The 18,302-nt window shown below is 42.6% G+C and overlaps 1 protein-coding gene and 1 long non-coding RNA gene across 2 annotated transcripts in view; one reads left to right on the top strand and one right to left on the bottom strand.

Moving 5' to 3' along the window:
* Positions 1-672: 672 nt before the first annotated feature.
* Positions 673-8,657, bottom strand: NDUFC2 (NADH:ubiquinone oxidoreductase subunit C2). Its single transcript, XM_023645650.2, has 3 exons — positions 8,124-8,657; positions 3,118-3,261; positions 673-853 (listed from the first exon to the last, which is right to left on the bottom strand). The coding sequence occupies exons 1-3, from the start codon at positions 8,290-8,292 to the stop codon at positions 804-806; spliced, it is 363 nt and encodes a 120-aa protein (XP_023501418.1). The 5' UTR covers positions 8,293-8,657; the 3' UTR covers positions 673-803.
* The window catches only part of LOC138925176 (uncharacterized), a 28,445-nt gene continuing 18,604 nt past the window's right edge, over positions 8,462-18,302 (top strand). The window contains exons 1-2 of the long non-coding RNA XR_011441035.1: positions 8,462-8,600; positions 9,768-9,825. This is a non-coding gene — a long non-coding RNA (uncharacterized lncRNA). The remainder of the gene's footprint in view (positions 8,601-9,767; positions 9,826-18,302) is intronic.

The raw sequence follows: 18,302 nt of genomic DNA, 5'->3' as shown, positions 1-18,302 counted from the left end.
TTTGATAGGCCATAGAGAGTAACCTCATTTTAGTCAGGTGAGATCTCTTACTTCTAACTGCGCCGGCTCCCCTGCAGACAGTTGGCCGGCCGCTTTCCCAGGGTGATCCTCTAAGGGCAACGGCCCCTTTGCAGTATCAGACTTCTGCTCTCCTGGTCTTGAGTCTCTTCCTTCTAAGCCATCCTCTGCGTTGTTGCAGGAGCTCAGAGATACAAACCTGACCATGTCATTACCATTTAAAACCCTTTAGTGACTTCCTACTACCTGTAGGATCAAATCAAAATTATTCTGCATGATTCACAAAGCCCTCCATCATCTGGCTCACTTTGTTTCACTCAGCACTAGAATGGAGCAGGCGGAACTTTCCTGTAAAGGGCCACATATTAAATATTTTAGACTTTGCAAGCCAGAGGGTCCCTGTCACAATCACTCAATTCTGCTGTTGTAGCATGGAAGCTGCCGTAAGCAACACATAAAAAACGAGCATGGCTGTGTACCAACAGAACTCTATCGGCAGGGGACAGATTTGGCCCACCAGCTACAGCGTGCTGACTCCAACTGGAACTAAGCTCCATTTTAACCTCTGTCCGATGTCGTCTTAAAACTGGGTGAATGGAAACCAACCGTTCTCTGATGAACTATTTTTCTTATGACAAAAAGGAGTCAGAGTGCTCATGATGATCATTTTAATCACAAGGTGTTAACATACAGATTAACATAAACTTCAGATGTTACAGAAACAAGTTCCACGAAATTCAGAAATAACCAGTATCAGTGAAACTGGAGCAAGCATTTTGGAAACTTCAACGCACTGGATGGAACTCTTCAAGAATTTCACGATAAGTTTTCTTATCTATAAAATGAAAAGTCACAAAAGATTTATTTTTAAAATTATGTTTAAAAAATCCTATTTCCTAAAGTAAAATTAACACTTAATATTCTTATAGATAGAAACCAGTAAGAATTTCCTTATTTTCTAGTCCTCAACCAGGGCTTGGCAATCACTGAGACATTTTGTTTCACTGAATGAAGAAAAACTTTGCAAGAATCTGTGGTGACATCCAGATGGCTGCTTGGAGCAGCAGAGTGCTGCCAGGGGGACCCTGGCTGAAGAGGCGATGGAAGGAATGAACAGGGAGGGGCACAGATCAGCTGGGAGGGGCCAGGAGGTGATGGTCAAACTCTCCAGGCTCATGCTGTCAGCGCATGAGGCTCTTGGCACACCTGCCAGTAATCTGCTCAGAGCAGAATGACAGAGGAAGCTAGGGGAGATGTGGAGGCGAAGAGCGGGAGGTCTGGAACTGAGGACTGCTCTACCACTGGGGTCTCATTCTTAGGAATCAGTATTCCCAAGATTCCTTCCAGCTCCAACATCCAGCAGTTCTGCGTATTCCCCAACTCTGATACAGCCACTATTCATGTTTGTACTAGTCTTTGAGCTCTTCACTGGCAAAAAAAAAAAAAGGCTGTACCTTTTTTCTTTTTGCTTGAGATTAGCCCTGAGCTAACATCCGTGCCAATATTCTTCTACATTATATGTGGGTCACCACCACAGCATGGCTGATGAGTGGTGGAGGTCCGTACCCTGTATCCAAACCCATGAACCTCGGCCACCAAAGTGGAACATGCTGAACTTAACCACTAGGCCATGGGGCTGGCCCCCAAAAAGCTGTTCCTTTTTGAATGAGCATAAACACCACCAATGTGATTGAAGGCTATGGGAATATAAACAGAGTAGTAAAATCTCAGCGCTAAGTAGGATCTCAGAGATCATCATTCAGTCTAATGAAATTTAAACACTTAATATTAAACATTTACATAAATAGGAATATCTATTTAAAAATCTACATATTTACAAGTTCAAAATTTTCCTGTACTCATTCATTCATTCACGTGTATGCACACCAGTAATGTGTGTAAAATACACACAAGAAAACAGTTCTATTACAATTATATTCATAGTTGCACAGATATAAGCAGAGTGTGCTGAGAAAATTCCTGTCTGTAACTGGGTGAAGTCTTTTTTTCTTTTTTTCTTGAGGAAGAGTCACCCTGAGCTAACATCTGTGCCAATCTTCCTCCTCTTTATACGTGGGTCACTGAGATAGCATGGCTGACGAGTGGTGTAGGTCCACACCTTGGATCTGAACCCATGAACCCAGGCCACCAAAGCAGAGTGTGTGTGAACTTAACCACTATGCCACGTGGCCAGGCCCTAGGTGAAGTCTTCATTGAGGTGATGGATCCTGAGCAGGAATTTGCTAGGTGTACTGGGTGGAAATGGGGCAAGGGAGCATCAAGAAGGTACAGCATGTACAAAATGATATAGGGCAGGTCCAGGACACAGCATTTCACAAGGCAGAAGAGTGATGGGAGATGAGGCAGGGTTCTGTGTAGTTCAGGGCAGCTATTATTTATTAAGTGCCTGCTATGTATAGGCTCTGTGCTGGAGGCTGGGGAAACAAAGATGAAGCTGTATTCCAATGAGGGACACAGACACGTGACAGTAATGTGGTTGATCAAAGGTATGGGCAAAGTGTTTCTACCAGGCAATTGGCTCAGCCTGGGGAAATCAGCCATCCTCTGAGTCTGGATTTTATTCTATAGGCAATGGATAGCTATTTTAAACATATCCATATTTATCCAGAGAGACATGACATGGAGGCAAGTGCAACAGTCCAAGCAAGAGATTATCCGGGCCTGAACCAGGCAGTGGCAGTGGGAGAGAGAGGAGAGTTCAAGGCTGAGGAATATTTAGGAAGTAGAACTGGCAAGACTTGATGACTACTGGGAAGTGAAAGAGAAAGACCTGAAGATGATTCCCAGGCTTCTGGCTGGAGTACCCAGGTGGACAGTAGTGCCACTCACTGGAGCAGGACACAGAAGAACAGGAGATCCGGGCAGGCACAGGGGATATGAGTTCTGCTCCCTGTCCAAGGGACACAGAGATACTCAGCCAGAAACTGGATATGTGAATTCAAGAGGATTCTGGTCTATAGACAAAAATGTGGGAGTCAACAGAATATAAAGGGCACCTGAAGCCACAGGCATGGATAAGATAACCAGGGAAAATGATACAGAGTAAGAAAGAGGTTTTCTACAATTAACTGAAAATACCTTTTTCAGGAAAATCCTCCGGATGTGATTTTACATAGGAAAACATATCACGGTCCCTCAACGCATACATATAGTCTTGACGTTTTAAAAGATAATATCCAATAAAAACAAAGGAAGTGACATATAGAAGCTGGCGATGCAAACCTGAAATTCAAACGACAAATCCCAAAGAAAGTAAAAATCAGTCAATGTATATTTAAAATTACATTTTTACATTTCAGATATATAATTTATTATTATTTCTTCCAACATTCTTTTAAAAAAAGGCTTTTCTATATAGCTATTGTGAACTAATAGCCTTGACCTTGAGATATCGTCTAAAGAAATCTGGCAATTATGAAAAACAACATTACGTCTACAGACATAACTATCGATATAGAACCCAAGATTTTTTAAATTCAGGTTTTATAAATTTTTTCATGGAAAAAGGCAGCTAAGTACAAAATCCTGAATGCTAGACTGAGAACAGAAAAAAATTGTCCTTTTCCTTTTCAACAGGTTAACTTTAGACCTAAACTAACTTGTATCCCAGGACCTGTTCAGGATGTGGTGAGACAGAGGCAGTCCTCTAGGAACAATCGAAACCAATTTGGTTTGTCTCCATACACCAACTCATATTTGCATATTTACTGGTTACTAAAACAGCCAGCTACACCACAAATCTATTTCAATTATCTTTTGTACCTTTTAAACTGTGTACCATGTGCATGTATTACCTATTCAAAAACTCTATTTTAAAAATCATCCTATTATAATGAGACTGGGAGGATCTAATTATATTATCTAGGGAAAGCCAAAACTTAAGGTCTGAGGGGGAGATCCAAAGGTATGAACTTTACGGAAACGTTTTTTTGCAAAAGGCTAACTGCCGGTGTGATCTTCTAGCTATGCTCCAGAATTCTATCCCCAGCCCTCTTATCCTACACATACTCCTCTGGAGAACTCATTTATTTCTATAGTTTTATCTACTGTTCATGTGCTGGTGACCCATTAAGTATGACCAACTCAGACACCCACGCTGAATAGCTCTATCAAAATGTTTGAGAGCTATGTTCACCTGAATGCCCCCAAATGAACTTGTTTCCTTCATATTCATATCTCTTCCTCCTAACCTGGAGAATGATAAGATCAGAAATCCAAGCCCTGGGTAATACACACAGTAGTTATCCCTTTTCCTACCCTCTTCCCTCACATCCAGTCACTGAATCCTGTCAATTTCACCTTGTAAATATTTCCTTTCCTCATTTCAAGGAACTTCTCTCATTTGCACTAACTTGTCTCCGTTTCATCTCATTTTCCACTCCACACTGATCCCAGCTTTTACTCTCTCACTAGAGGAATTTTTAGTAAAATACAAACCTAGCCTGTAAGCCCCTTCTCCTTCAATTACACCAAACAGGAGTCTAAAGTCCCGCAGGTGGCCTCCCAGGCCCCTCTCGAGCTGACTCTTCCAGCTTCATCCTCTGACACTCCCTGAGGCACGTCCTGTGCTTTGGCAGTACTGAACAGCTCCTAATCCCTCACACAGACAGAGAATCCCTCACCCTCTTTCATGCTTCCGTATACCATGCAATGGTTGTTTCCCTGCCCAGGGACTTCCTTATCCTTCAAGAGTCAACTCAGACATCACTTCTGCTAACAAGTCTTCCCAGAACTTTCCTGGAGTTAAAAGGGTGAACTCATTTCTATTAATATGTAAATTACTTTAGAAATTATTTGTCTCTACTATCATGCAAAAGCAATGTCTGATTCATCTTTGTATACCAGCATACAGACAACACTTAACAAATGGATGTATGAATGGCCCTGGGCAAGTCAATTTCCTACCTCTAAAACAAACATAATACCTATCCTCTCTTTCTCACAGTAGTATTATAAAACCAAAAGAAAATGCGTGTAAAAGTATTTTGGAAAAATGTGTAAAACAATAAAAATGCAAAATATTACTATGATCTGGGACTGGACAGGACCCAGGTTCCTCTGCATTCTCCCTTACTCCAAACAGCCCTGTTTCCCCTAATGTGCCACCTGCAATATGGCAAACCAAAGTGTGCTGGGTTCTCCGATGTACCACTGAACTATGTACACAGATACAAAGACCCAGATTCTATGCTTACCCGTATCCCTCACAGAAAAAGACTCCATAAATGTTTTCGATGATGATGTCAGTGTCCTAACCCTAAAGGTATGGCTCGGCCTCTTACCAAGTCCCCACTCCCCTAAGCTCTCCTCTCTCTCTCAGTGCAGTCTCCCTCTCACTACATATACAACCCCTCCACGATCACTTTTCCTTTCCTTTACTCAATCAATCTAAACTTGGAAGCCATGGTGCTCTTTGCAGAACACCATAAATCACCGCTATATTAAATAGAAATCACTAAATATTTAATTTTGTGGACTACACTTAGATATCAACTAACTAAATTTAGGGCAAGTAAGTAGTAACCAGCAACAAAGGTTTAAAAACAGGTGATGGGAGAAAAGCTTAAGAAATAATCTATTTAACATTTTCTGCTAACTTGAAAAAAGATCTGCACAATTTGATTTCATTGGTAGAATATTCCAGTACTACTCACAGAATGCTAGGTACTCTCCAGGGCCATAGTTTGAAAATCCACCCTCTCTCTCTCCTTCCCCACTGCTCCGACTGTCACACCTGTTACCCTATGTGCATAAACTTGTACCACAATTTGTCTTTTTAATGGATATGCTCACCTGGTTTGTAAATCTTTGGAGCCTTGGGACCATGTTTTATATTTCCTTGTACTCTACACATACTTATTCATTCAATAACTACTTACTGAGCATTACTATATGCCAGACCTTGAACTAGACAAACAATATGCATTCAGTAAATGCTGCTGAGGATAACCATTTCAGTAAAGTTCTCAAGACCTAAATTTTCCAAAGCAACTTAGAGAAACGAAGGGAACTCAGGAATTCTAATGTCTAGCCCTAGCTAAGCACTTTACATACATCATCTCATAGTTCTCACAGCCGCACAAAGACATAGATATTATCCCTATTTCATAGATGGCAAAACTAAAGCTCACAGAGATTAGTAACGTCCCCAGAATCAAACGGCCAGTAGCGTGGAGGTGGTGTCAAACCCAAAAGGTTAAGTGCTCTTAACCACTATGCTTCTGTCTCCTAGAAAAGGCACAAAACACTGTTTGACAACAACGAGGCAAGATTAAGCGGTACACACTTCACATTTCAGCCAATCTTTACTTCCTCCGACTTGTACCTCCTTTGTGCTCCCAAAGTGCTCTCTGCTCACCCACCTCTTAGCAAAACACATACCTGTCACATCTAGTCTCGTAATGGGCTATTTACTTATCTCCCTGACCCGACCAGGAGCTCCTCAAGGGCAGGGACAGTATTCCTCACCCCATATACCCAGTATGTAACACTACCTGGCACAGAGAAAGAGCTCAGTAAATGTTGAACAAATATATGGTAGACTGTTTGCATAACAAGGGCTAAGGAAACGGAACTCTGTCCAGCACCTTCTATGTGCCAGGCATTTTACCTAAAGAATCTCAGTTAATTGTCAAAAGAAACATACAGATTAATTATTCTCATTTTACAGATAAGGAAATTTAGGCCTGACCAAGTAACTTGCCCAAAGTGACACAGCTGAGATGCAGTGGAGCAAAAAGTGGAGCTCTCTCCATCACACCAAGCAACAGCCTTGGGCAAAAGTACAGTGGCGATGGAAATGGAGAAAACCCCATCTCCCCAGAGGCAGAAACAGACAGAGACGACTCCTTTGACGACTCCTGTGGAATCGCGTCCAAGGGAGCCGGGATTTCAATATGCTTTGAACACTGGAAATGCTGGGATTCGGTGGACTGGGAGCTGACCTTCAGGCATGACATACAGCTGAAAGAAGGCCAAAGAGGCACAAGTGAGGTGACTCCCGGTCCCCTGAACCATGGTGTTAGCCTTCTTCCTAACTGGGCTCCTTGGCTCCAAGCAGTGCTTCACATTGCTGACAAAGCTGACCTAAAACACGGGTCTCATTACTGTAGCTCCCTCTCCCACTGCCCCCCAGCAACCGAAAGCTAAAAAGGTTCCTGTCCCCTAAAGAATAAACTGCCACGTTCTATCTAAATCTCCTTTGTACGCTTATCACCCTACCCTGCACACTCACTCAAGCATCGAGCGGCCCCCCATTCAGAGGCCCTGGCCTCCATTTACTCCCCCAGCTCCAATGGCTCGCTGCTAGAATCTGCCTGATAAATCAAAGCTAAGTTCCAACACTCCTCTTCCGCAGTTTCCCTCCTCTCGTCCCGTTGGGGACCCACAGCCCTCAGCGCGGCTACTGTGTCACCTATTATCAGAGTCAGACTCTGAGAGGAGGCCACTAACACCCACCAGGAAACACAGCCCAGCCGCTTAGAGCCTCCTACTCCAAGTGGGGTTCCCAAGCCGCAGCATCAGCAGCACCTGGGAGTTTGTTAACATCAGGCCTCTCTCTCCGGACCTAATGAATCAGAATCCCCATTTCAACAAGATCCCGGGTTACTAGTTTGAGAAACACTGGTTTCAAACGTAGCCTTTGAGGTCTAACAACAGGCTCTGCCACTACTGGCCCCGTGACCTTGGGCGAGCTGCCGTAACCTCTCGAGGCTCTGTCCCCTCCCCGTGGCTGCTCCTCCCCCGCAGGTGTTCTGAGGATTAACCGCTATCATGCGCGGCGTGCAGGGCACGCTCATTTTTGCACACACCGCGCCGCGCGCTGAAGGGGAGCAGGCAGCCCCCCAGCCTTCACAGGCTCCTTGCGGGTGAGGGCTGCGCCTCAGTTTCCCCAAGTGCCAACGGGCCCTCTGGCTCTGCCCGACTCGGAGGAGCCACCCGGGCGCGGGAGTCCCGGGGAGTCTAGGGGGGGCCTGCTGGGCCAAAAGGCCCAGAAAGGCCGAGGCACCCCAGGCGGCTTGGGGCGAGCCTGCCCGCGGCCCCGCGACCCCCTCCTCCCGGCCGATCCCGCGCGCAGGCCTCACCGGCCGCCACCACCGGCCTCCGCCGGATCGCGTTATCGATCAGGCCGGAGCAGTAGCCCAAGAAGCCGACGTAGACGAGCCGCGGGTCGGTCAGTTTGGGCGGGGGCAGGCTCCGGGCCTCATCCGGCAGGAACCTTAAGGGCGCCCGGCCCGGCCGTCCGCTCATCATGGTGACGCCGTTTCCCCTTGAGGCCCGGCCTCAGCCCGCCAACCAGAAGGAAAAGCCCCGCGACCACTGCCGGGGCCCACGCCGCGGGCTTTCTCCTCCCCGCGCGGCGCTGAAGGGCAGGGCGCACTGCGGTGCAGCGCCCAAACGTGTCCCAGCGCGCGCTGCTGCCGGGACCCCGCACGCGGCGTTCCGGGCTACTAATGGCCCACGCCACTCGCCAGCCCGCGCCGGTTCAGCTGGTGGGGTTTGGGGGCTGGAAGCACAGGGTCGAGGAGCACACGACGCGAGCCAGACTGGGAGAAGGCTAGGTAACGCTACTTTTTTTCGCCTGAACTCCTCCATCTGGAATTGCCTCTCCCTTCCCCGCCCCAGAATGTTCCTTCAGCAAGAATTTATCTTTGCATCCAACACCCACAAGTGGGCTTAATGGATAGTTTTAAGAAACAGAATTAATTGAAATCTCATAAAAGCTAGTTTTCATTTTCTGAGTTTCCAGTCGTTCATTAGCACGAGCACACCCTCTAAAACCTAAAATTAAGGGCCAGCCAGCAACAAAGAATATAGAGAACCCCAGCACCAGATCATTTAGCCAAACTCTTGAAATTTAGCCTGGGTCCCAGCACCCTAAAATTTTTCACCTCTGGGTCTTCGGGTGCTTGCACGTGGCCGAGGGAAGAGGTGTTCCCTAAAGGTTTGAGGAATGAAGGGAAGAAGGAATCTATAACGTTCTGCCATTTAATTGTCCAGTCTCTGCTCACCTACCTCCGATCCTGCAGAGCTTCTGTTTTTGAACAGTCCTTTCTTTAGAAGCTTTTCCTGATATGGAGCTAAAATATATTCTTTTTGTGTCCGTTCATTAGTGAGAGCAACATTTTATCTAGACAAATGCTGATTAAACCAGAGGTTAATGCAAAGGTATATGCATCAAAAATATTGATCTCCAAAGTGGAAGAGTTAAATATCACTTAGGGGTGATTAAGTGACAGATGGACGTTTTATGTCTATAAAAAGCGCTCCCAGATCTGTAATATTTCAAGTTAGGGTTTTCCAAAGGAACGTATATTGGAGCAGTTTCCTGGAAGCGGCAAATGTTTCAAAGGTTCACACTCTTTGACCCAGTAATTACGTGTCTGGGAATCTGCCCTATAGAAATGATATGACATAGGAAAAAGCTTTTTTGCACAGTTTTTTTTTTTTTTTACCATAGTGTTTCTTTTAAAATAATATCGAAAGAAAGAAAACCACCAAAAATCTTCCACAGTAGGACTATGTAAGTTTTGAATACTTGATGAACTTAAATGTTTAAATGATGTTTACGCATTCTTCTGGGTCCAATCTGGGACTTGTTTTTTTCTTTTAAAGAAACTTAAAAGTTACAAAAACATACAAAGAAAAATACAATCAAATGCTCATATTCTACTGCCTAGAATTAACGTGTTAATATTTTGTCATTTATTTCTACCGTTCTTTTCAAGGAAATGAAACACTGTAGATAAAGCTAAAGTCCCTTCTTCTCCGGAAGCAACCACTATCGTGAGTTTAGTGGGTATACTTCCAGTATACATATATTTAGTATTGTGTTATGTGTGCTTTTAATTTTTTTTACCTAAATAGTGTGATTTATTTTTCCTGTTGTTCTCTTGCTTTTATCATTTCATATAATATTTTTGAGATCCATGATGATACAGAAAGATCAAGTTCATTCCTTTTGACTGCTGTATAATATTCCATCACATAAAGATGTCACATTTTATTCATCCGTTACCCTTTTGATGGATATTTTGGTTGTTTTCAATTTCTTTTTCACGTGCCTAAGTCTATACGCTAGATTTTAGAGTCTAGAGAAACTTCTGCACATGTGTACCAGGACTAAGAGATGTGAAAGATTATTCACAGGAATAGTAGCCATTTATAATACCCACGAACTGGAAACATTCTAAATGTCCATTTAGAATAGAAAATAAACTGTGGTGTTTTCATACACAGTAATATCCATGCATCAGTATGATGAATCTCAAGAAATCTGTGTTAAAAAAGAGAATAGGAGATAAGAGAAAAAAGATGTTACAGGAGAATATATGATTTTATTACTTTTAACTTTACATATGCATTTTCCACACTTTTGGGTTTATAATATGTTTTATGCAATAATAAATTTTTTACTAAATTAAAATTTTAACTTTTTTATTGTGATAAAAACCACATAACTTTAAATTTACCATCATAATCATTTTTAAGTGTATAGTCCAATAGTGTTAAGTATATTCACATTGTGAATGAAACTCTATACCCATTAAATACTTATTCCCTCTCCTTCCTCCCCCTAGCCCTTGGCAACCACCTTTCTACTTTCTGTTTCCATGATTCTGACTACTTTAGATACTTCACATGAGTGGAATTATATAATATTTGTCCTTTTGCGGCTGGCTTATTTCACTTAGCATAATATTCTTGAGGTTCTTTTATGTTGTTGTATATGACAAAATGTCCTTCCTTTTTAGAGCTGCATAATATTCCACCAGGAAATGTATATACTACATTTTCTTTATCCATCCATCTATTGATGTCCCTTAGGGTTGCTTCCACCTCTTAGTTATCGTGGATAATGCTGCAATCAATATAGGTGTGCAAGCATCTCTTCAAGATCCTGCTTTGAATTCTTTTGGATATATACCCACAAGTGGTATTGCTGGATCATATGGTAATTCATTTTTTTTCTTTTTTTTTTTTTGAGGAAGCTCTATAGCATTTTCCATGATGGTGGCACCATTTTACATTCCCACAGTGCTTAAAGGTTCTGGTTTCTCCACATTCTTGCCAACAGTTATTTTCTGTTCTTTCAATAGTGGCCATCCTAATGAGTGTGAGATATGGTTTTGATTTGCATTTCTCTTATGATTAGTGATGTTGAGCATCTTTTCATGTGCTTCTTGGCCATTTGTATATCTTCTCTGGAGAATTGTCTATTCAAGTCCTTTGCCCATTTTTAAATCAGGTTATTTGATTCTTTTTGTTGTTGAGTCATAGAAGTTCCTTAAACATTCTAGATATTAATCTCTTGTTAGATATATGATTTGCAAATATTTTCTCGTATTCCATAGTTGCCTTTTCACTCTGTTGTTTCCTTTGATGTGCAAAAGTTTTAAACTTTGATGTAGTCTCATTTGTCTAATTCTGCTTTTGTCACTTATGCTTTCAGTGTCATATCCAAGAAAATCATCTCCAAATCTAATGTCCTGAAGCATTTCCCTTCTGTTTTCTTCTAGGAGTTTTATAGTTTTAGGTCTTATGTTTAGGTGTTTAATCCATTTTAAGTTAATTTTTGTATATGTATTCTATTACATGTGAATGCCCAGTTTTCCCAACACATTTGTTGAAGAGACTGTCCTTTCCCCAGTGTGAGGTCTTGGCACCCTTGTCAAAGATCATTTGGCCATGTAAGCAAGGGTTTATTTCTGGGTTCTCTGTTCTGTCCTGTTGATCTACATATCTGTCTGTTTGCCAGTATCATACTGGCTTGATTACTGTTGCTTTGTAGTATGTTTTGAAATCAGGAAGTGTGAGGTCTCCAACTTTTTTCTTCTTTTTCAAGATTTTTTTGGCTATTCAGGGTCAGTAATACATTTTTAAAACGAAAATAATGTCTCTTTTTTTTTCATTAAGGTTATGAAAGTTAATGTCCTTGTGAAATTACAGTTGTACATCATTATTAGTCATGTGGTAGGTACACCACTTCACCCCTAGTGCCCTCCCCCCACCACTCTTTCCCCTGGCAACCACCGATCAGTTCTCTTTGTCCGTATGTTATCTACCACCTATGAGTGGAGTCATACAGAGTTCGTCTTTCTCTGTCTGGCTTATTTCACTCAACATAATACCCTCAAGGTCTATCCATGTTGTTGTGAATGGGACGACTTTGTCCTTTTTTAGGGCTGAGTAGTATTCCATTGTGTATATATACCACATCTTCTTTATCCAATCATCAGTTGCTGGGCAGTTAGGTTGGTTCCATGACTTGGCTATTGTGAATAATGCTGCGATGAACATAGGGGTGCATGGAACTTTTGGAATTGCTGATTTCAGGTTCTTAGGATAGATACCCAGTAGTGGGATGGCTGGGTCATAAGGTATTTCTATTCTTAACTTTTTGAGGAATCTCCATACTGTTTTCCATAGTGGCTGCACCAGTTTGCATTCCCACCAACAGTGTATGAGGGTTCCCTTTTCTCCACAGCCTCTCCAACATTTGTCACTCTTGGTTTTGGATATTTTTGCCATTCTAACAGGTGTAAGGTGATATCTTAGTGTAGTTTTGATTTGCATTTCCCTGATGATTAGTGATGATGAGCATCTTTTCATGTGTCTGTTGGCCATCCGTATATCTTCTTTGGAGAAATGTCTGTTCATGTCCCCTGCCCATTTTGTAATTGGGTTGTTAGATTTTTTTATTGTTGATTTGTGTGAGTTCTTTGTATATTATGGAGATTAACCCTTTGTCAGATAAATAACTTGTGAATATTTTTTCCCAATTAGTGGGCTGTTTTTTTGTTTCAATCCTGTTTTCATTTGCCTTGAAGAAGCTCTTTAGTCTGATGAAGTCCCATTTGTTTATTCTTTCTATTGTTTCCCTCATGTGAGGGGTTATGGTGTCCGAAAAGATTCTTTTGAAGCTGATGTCAAAGAGTGTACTGCCGATATTCTCTTCTAGAAGACTTATTGTTTCAGGCCTAATCTTTAGGTCTTTGATCCCTTTTGAGTTTATTTTAGTAAATGTTGGAAAAGAATGGTTGATTTTCATTCTTTTACATGTGGCTGTCCAGTTTTCCCAGCACCGTTTGTTGAAGAGACTTTCTTTCCTCCATTGTAGGCCCTCAGCTCCTTTGTCAAAGATTAGCTGTCCGTAGATGTGTGGTTTTATTTCTGGGCTTTCAATTCTGTTCCATTGATCTGTGCATCTGTTTTTGTACCAGTACCATCCTGATTTGATTACTGTAGCTTTGTAGTATGTTTTGAAGTCAGGGATTGTGATGCCTCCAGCTTTGTTCTTCTTTATCAGGATTGCTTTAGCAATTCGGGGTCTTTTGTTGCCCTATATGAATTTTAGGATTCTTTGTTCAATTTCTGTAAAGAATGACATTGGAATTCTGATTGGGATAGCGTTGAATCTGTAGATTGCTTTGGGTAGTATGGACATTTTAACTATGTTTATTCTTCCAATCCATGTGCATGGAATGTCTTTCCATCTCTTTATGTCATCGTTGATTTCCTTCAAGAAGGTCTTGTAGTTTTCGTTGTATAGATCTTTCACTTCCTTGGTTAAATGTATCCCAAGGTATTTTATCTTTTTGTTGCGATCGTGAATGGGATTGAGTTCTTGAGATCTTTTTCTGTTAGTTCATTGTTAGCATATAGAAATGCTACTGATTTATGTATGTTGATTTTATACCCTGCAACTTTGCTGTAGTTGTTGATTGTTTCTAATAGTTTTTCTATGGATTCTTTTGGGTTTTCTATGTATAAGATCATGTCCTCTGCAAACAGCAAGAGTTTTACTTCTTCGTTGCCTATTTGGATTCCTTTTATTTCTTTTTCCTGCCGAATTGCTCTGGCCAAAACCTCCAGTACTATGTTGAATAAGAGTGGTGAAAGTGGGCACCCTTGTCTTGTTCCTGTTCTGAGAGGGATGGGTTTCAATTTTTGTCCGTTGAGTATGATGTTGGCTGTGGTTTGTCATATATGGCCTTTATTATGTTGAGGTACTTTCCTTCTATACCTATTTTATCATAAATGGATGTTGGATCTTGTCGAATGCTTTCTCTGCATCTATTGAGATGATCATGTGGTTTTTGTTTCTCATTTTGTTAATGTAGTGAATCACGTTGATTGACTTGTGGATGTTGAACCATCCCTGTGTCCCTGGTATAAATCCCACTTGATCATGGTGCATAATCTTTTTGATATATTGCTGTATTCAGTTTGCCAAAATTTTGTTGAGGATTTTTGCATCTATGTTCATCAGTGATATTGGCCTGTAGTTTTCCTTCTTTGTGTTGTCCTTGTCAGGTTTGGGGATCAGGGTGATGTTGGCTTCATAGAATGTATTAGGGAGTGCTCCATCTTCCTCTATTTTCTGGAATAGTTTGAGAAGGATAGGTATTAAATCTTCTTTGAATGTTTGGTAGAATTCTCCAGAGAAGCCGTCTGGTCCTGGACTCTTATTTTTGGGGAGGTTTTTGATTACTGTTTCTATTTCTTTACTTGTGATTGGTCTATTCAGATTCTCTATTTCTTCTTGATTCAGTTTGGGTAGGTTGTATAGTCTAGGAATTTATCCATTTCTTCTAGGTTGTTCAATTTGTTGGCATATAGTTTTTCATAGTATTCTCTTATGATCCTTTGTATTTCTTCGGTATCTGTTGTGATTTCTCCTCTCTTGTTTCTAACTTTATTTATTTGAGACTTCTCTCTTTTTTTTTTTAGTGAGTCTGGCTAAGGGTTTGTTGATTTTGTTGATTTTTTCGAAGAACCAACTCTTTGTTTCATTGATCCTTTCTACTGTCTTTTTTGATTCAATATCATTTATTTCTGCTCTAATTTTTATTATTTCCCTCCTTCTACTGACTTTGGGCTTTGTTTGTTCTTCTTTTTCTAATTCTGTTAGGTGTCGTTTGAGATTGCTTATGTAAGATTTTTCTTGCTTATTGAGGTGAGCCTGTATTGCAATGAATTTCCCTCTTAGGACTGCCTTTGCTGCGTCCCAAATCGGTTGGTATGGTGTGTTTTCATTTTCATTTGTCTCCAGATAATGTTTGATTTCTTCTTTAATTTCCTCAGTAATCCATTGTTTGTTCAGTAGCATGTTGTTTAGTCTCCACATTTTTGTCCCTTTCCCAGCTTTATTCTTGTAGTTGATTTCTAGTTTCATAGCATTATGATCAGAAAAGATGCTTGATATTATTTCAACCCTCTTGAACTTATTGATGCTTGCTTTGTTTCCCAAGATATGGTCTATCCTTGAGAATGTTCCATGCATGCTTGAGAAGAATGTGTAACCTGCTGTTTTTGGATGAAGTGTCCTATATATATCTATTAGGTCCATCTGATCTAATTTTTCATTTAATTCTATAATTTCCTTATTGATTTTCTGTCTGGATGATCTGTCCATTGGTGTTAATGGGGTGTTGAGGTCCCCTACTATTATTGTATTGCTGTTGATGTCTCCTTTTAGTTTTGTTAATAGTTCCTTTACGAATTTTGGTGCTCCTGTGTTAGGTGCGTATATATTTATAAGTGTTATGTCATCCTGGTGGAGCATCCCTTTTATCATTATATACTGCCCCTCTTTGTCTTTCTTTATCTGTTTTGCTTTGAAGTCTACTTTGTCTGATATAAGTATGGCAACACCTGCTTTCTTTTGTTCATTTTTAGTCTGTGTTTGTCTTTGGGGCTGAGGTGTGTTTCCTGGAGGCAACATATTGTTGGATCTTGTTCTTTGATCCATCCTGCCACTCTGTGCCTTTTGATTGGAGAGTTCAATCCATTCACATTTAGAGTGATTATTGAAACGTGGGGGCCTACCGTTGCCATTTTATCACTTGTTTTCCGGTTCTTTTGCATTTTGTCCTGATGGAGAGCAGTTACTTTGTGTTATTGTCCTTCTGCTTATCTTCTTTGTTCTGGATTTTATAACCCCTTTCCTTTTTTTGATTTTTCAGGAATGAGGTTCTTCCTGAGCATTTCTTGAAGAGGAGGTTTTGTGACGATGAACTCCCTTAACTTTTGTTTATCTGGGAAAGTTTTTATTTCTCCATCGTATTTGAAGGATATTTTTGCTGGGTAGAGTATTCTTGGCTGCAGGTTTTTGTCCCTCAGAGTTTTGAATATTTCATTCCAATCTCTTCTAGCCTGTAAGGTCTCTCCTGAGAAATCTGCTGATAGCCTTATGGGGTTTCCTTTGTAAGTTATTTTCTTCTGCCTGGCTGCCCTTAGTATTTTCTCTTTGTTGTGGACTTTTGCTAGTTTCGCTACTATATGCCTTGGGGTTGGTCTTCTTGCGTTAATAAAGTTTGGAGATCTATTGGCTTCTGTCTCATGAAGTTCCATCTCTCTTCCCAAGTTTGGAAAGTTCTCAGCTATTATTTCTTTGAACAGGCTTTCTGCCCGCTTCTCCTTCTCTTCTCCCTCTGGTATACCTATAATCCTTATGTTGCATCTCCTAATTGAGTCGGATAATTCTCGGAGAGTTTCTTCATTTCTTTTTAGTCTTAGTTCTCTCTCCTCCTCTGTCTGCAGCATTTCTATATTCCTATCCTCCAAATTGCTAATTCTGTCCTCCATATTATCGACCCTACTGTTCAGAGAGTCCAGATTTTTCTTAATCTCCTCCATTGTGTTCTTCATCTCCAGTATTTCTAATTGGTTCTTCTTTATAGTGTCAAGCTCTTTTGTGACATACCTCCTGAACTCATTGAGTTGTCTATCTGAATTCTCTTTTAACTCCTTGAGTTTTTTAATCATGGCAGTTTTGAAATCATCATCATTAGGTTATAGATTTCATTGTCTTTGGGATTGTTTTCTGGGTGCTTATCATTTTCCTTCTGTTCTGGAGATTTAATATATTTTTTCATACTGCTTGATGGTGTGGATTTGTGCCTCCGCATAGAGATAGAGTTTAGTCGCTGCTTCCACTTGTTGCAACTAGTGTGTGTGTGGGGGGCAGCTGTTTAGACTGCACCAACCAGGAACCCTGTCAGCTGTTACTGACTGGACCTGGACCCCTCCTCGTCGTCACAGTGGTCCTGTGGGGTCCCTGGTCAGTTGTGGGGGCAATCGCAAGTGGGCCTCAGGCTCCTGGTGCCTACTGTTGCAGCCCACTTAGATGTGCTCCCTCCTTGTGGTCTGCAGCGGTGTTGTGGGCTGTCCCAGCAGGCAGGAGCAGGATCACCTATAATCACCACTTTGTCCCTAACAGAGCCCACAAGATCACACTTGTCCACTATAAGTCCCAGCAGAGCTATGGGTATCTTCTGCAGTCTGTCGTTAGCTCACCTAGCTGTGCTACTTTTGCCCCAGGGTCTTCCCGCCTTGTGATTGCCAGTCGGGACCTCTCCACTAGTGCTGTGCAGAGGCTTTCACTGAGGCTGCTGTAGGAACCTGGAGTTCCCCCTTGGGCTACATAGCCATTTCACCGGAGCTCCACTCTGCCCCATTCCACTCTCACAGGATCTCTGGGAGTCCCTTGCCTCGTCTGGGACACGGCCAGAGTCCGTGGGCCTGGCGGTGGCTTATAAGCTGCTGCCTTGTGGGGAATTCTGCTCTAGGGAGCTTCCTGGTGTTCCAAATGCTGGGTGGGGCCTCCCTGCCAATGGCGAGCAGAGGCCCTCCCTGCTGGGGGGGGGTGCGGGACCCTGGAGCATCCCCCCGGGCCACAGAGCCAGGTGTTGGAGCTCCACCCAGTCCCCAAGCACATCCACGGGAAGTCCGGGCACCCCCTGCACCGAGCTGTGCGCCGGAGACCGTGGGCCCAGGAGCTTGAGGTCTGGTGCCATGCCAGGTAATCTGCCCGCCGGGAGCTTCCCTTTGTCCTGGATTCTGGGCGTGGCCTCCCTGCTATGGTGAGCAGAGGCTTTCCCTGCCGGGGAGGTGTGGGACCCCGGAGCTTCCCCCCGGGCTGCAGAGCCGGGTGCTGGACCTCCAACCGTGTCCCTAAGCACGTCCATGGGAAGTCCGGACGCCCCCTGCACCGACCCGTGCGCCAGAGACTGTGGGCCCTGCAGCAGCTTGCGGTCTGGTGCCGTGCCAGGGAATCCACCCGCTGGGAGCTTCCCTTTGTTCTGGATTCTTGGCGGGGCCTCCCTGCTAATGGCGAGCAGAGGCCTTCCCTGCTGGTGGGTGCGGGACCCTGGAGATTCCCCCTGGGCTTAGGTGTAATCATGGGGGGCTTGAGTAGGGCTGTTGTCACCTGTTTCCACTGTCACTTCGCTGGTGAGTGCACACTCCCACCCTTGGTG

Source organism: Equus caballus, chromosome 7 (assembly GCF_041296265.1).
Source record: "Equus caballus isolate H_3958 breed thoroughbred chromosome 7, TB-T2T, whole genome shotgun sequence".
Classification (NCBI taxonomy): Eukaryota; Metazoa; Chordata; class Mammalia; order Perissodactyla; family Equidae; genus Equus; species Equus caballus.
This window is presented reverse-complemented; position numbering and strand designations above follow the sequence as displayed.

Coding starts and splice junctions, on each gene's coding strand:
- NDUFC2 (XM_023645650.2), bottom strand. CDS start 8,292: ATGATGAGCGGACGGCCGGGCCGGGCGCCCTTAAGGTTCCTGCCGGAT. Junction 3,262..8,123: donor GAGGCCGGTGGTGGCGGCCG/GTGAGGCCTGCG, acceptor TTTGAATTTCAG/GTTTGCATCGCCAGCTTCTA. Junction 854..3,117: donor GGAGGATTTTCCTGAAAAAG/GTATTTTCAGTT, acceptor TTCATTTTATAG/ATAAGAAAACTTATCGTGAA.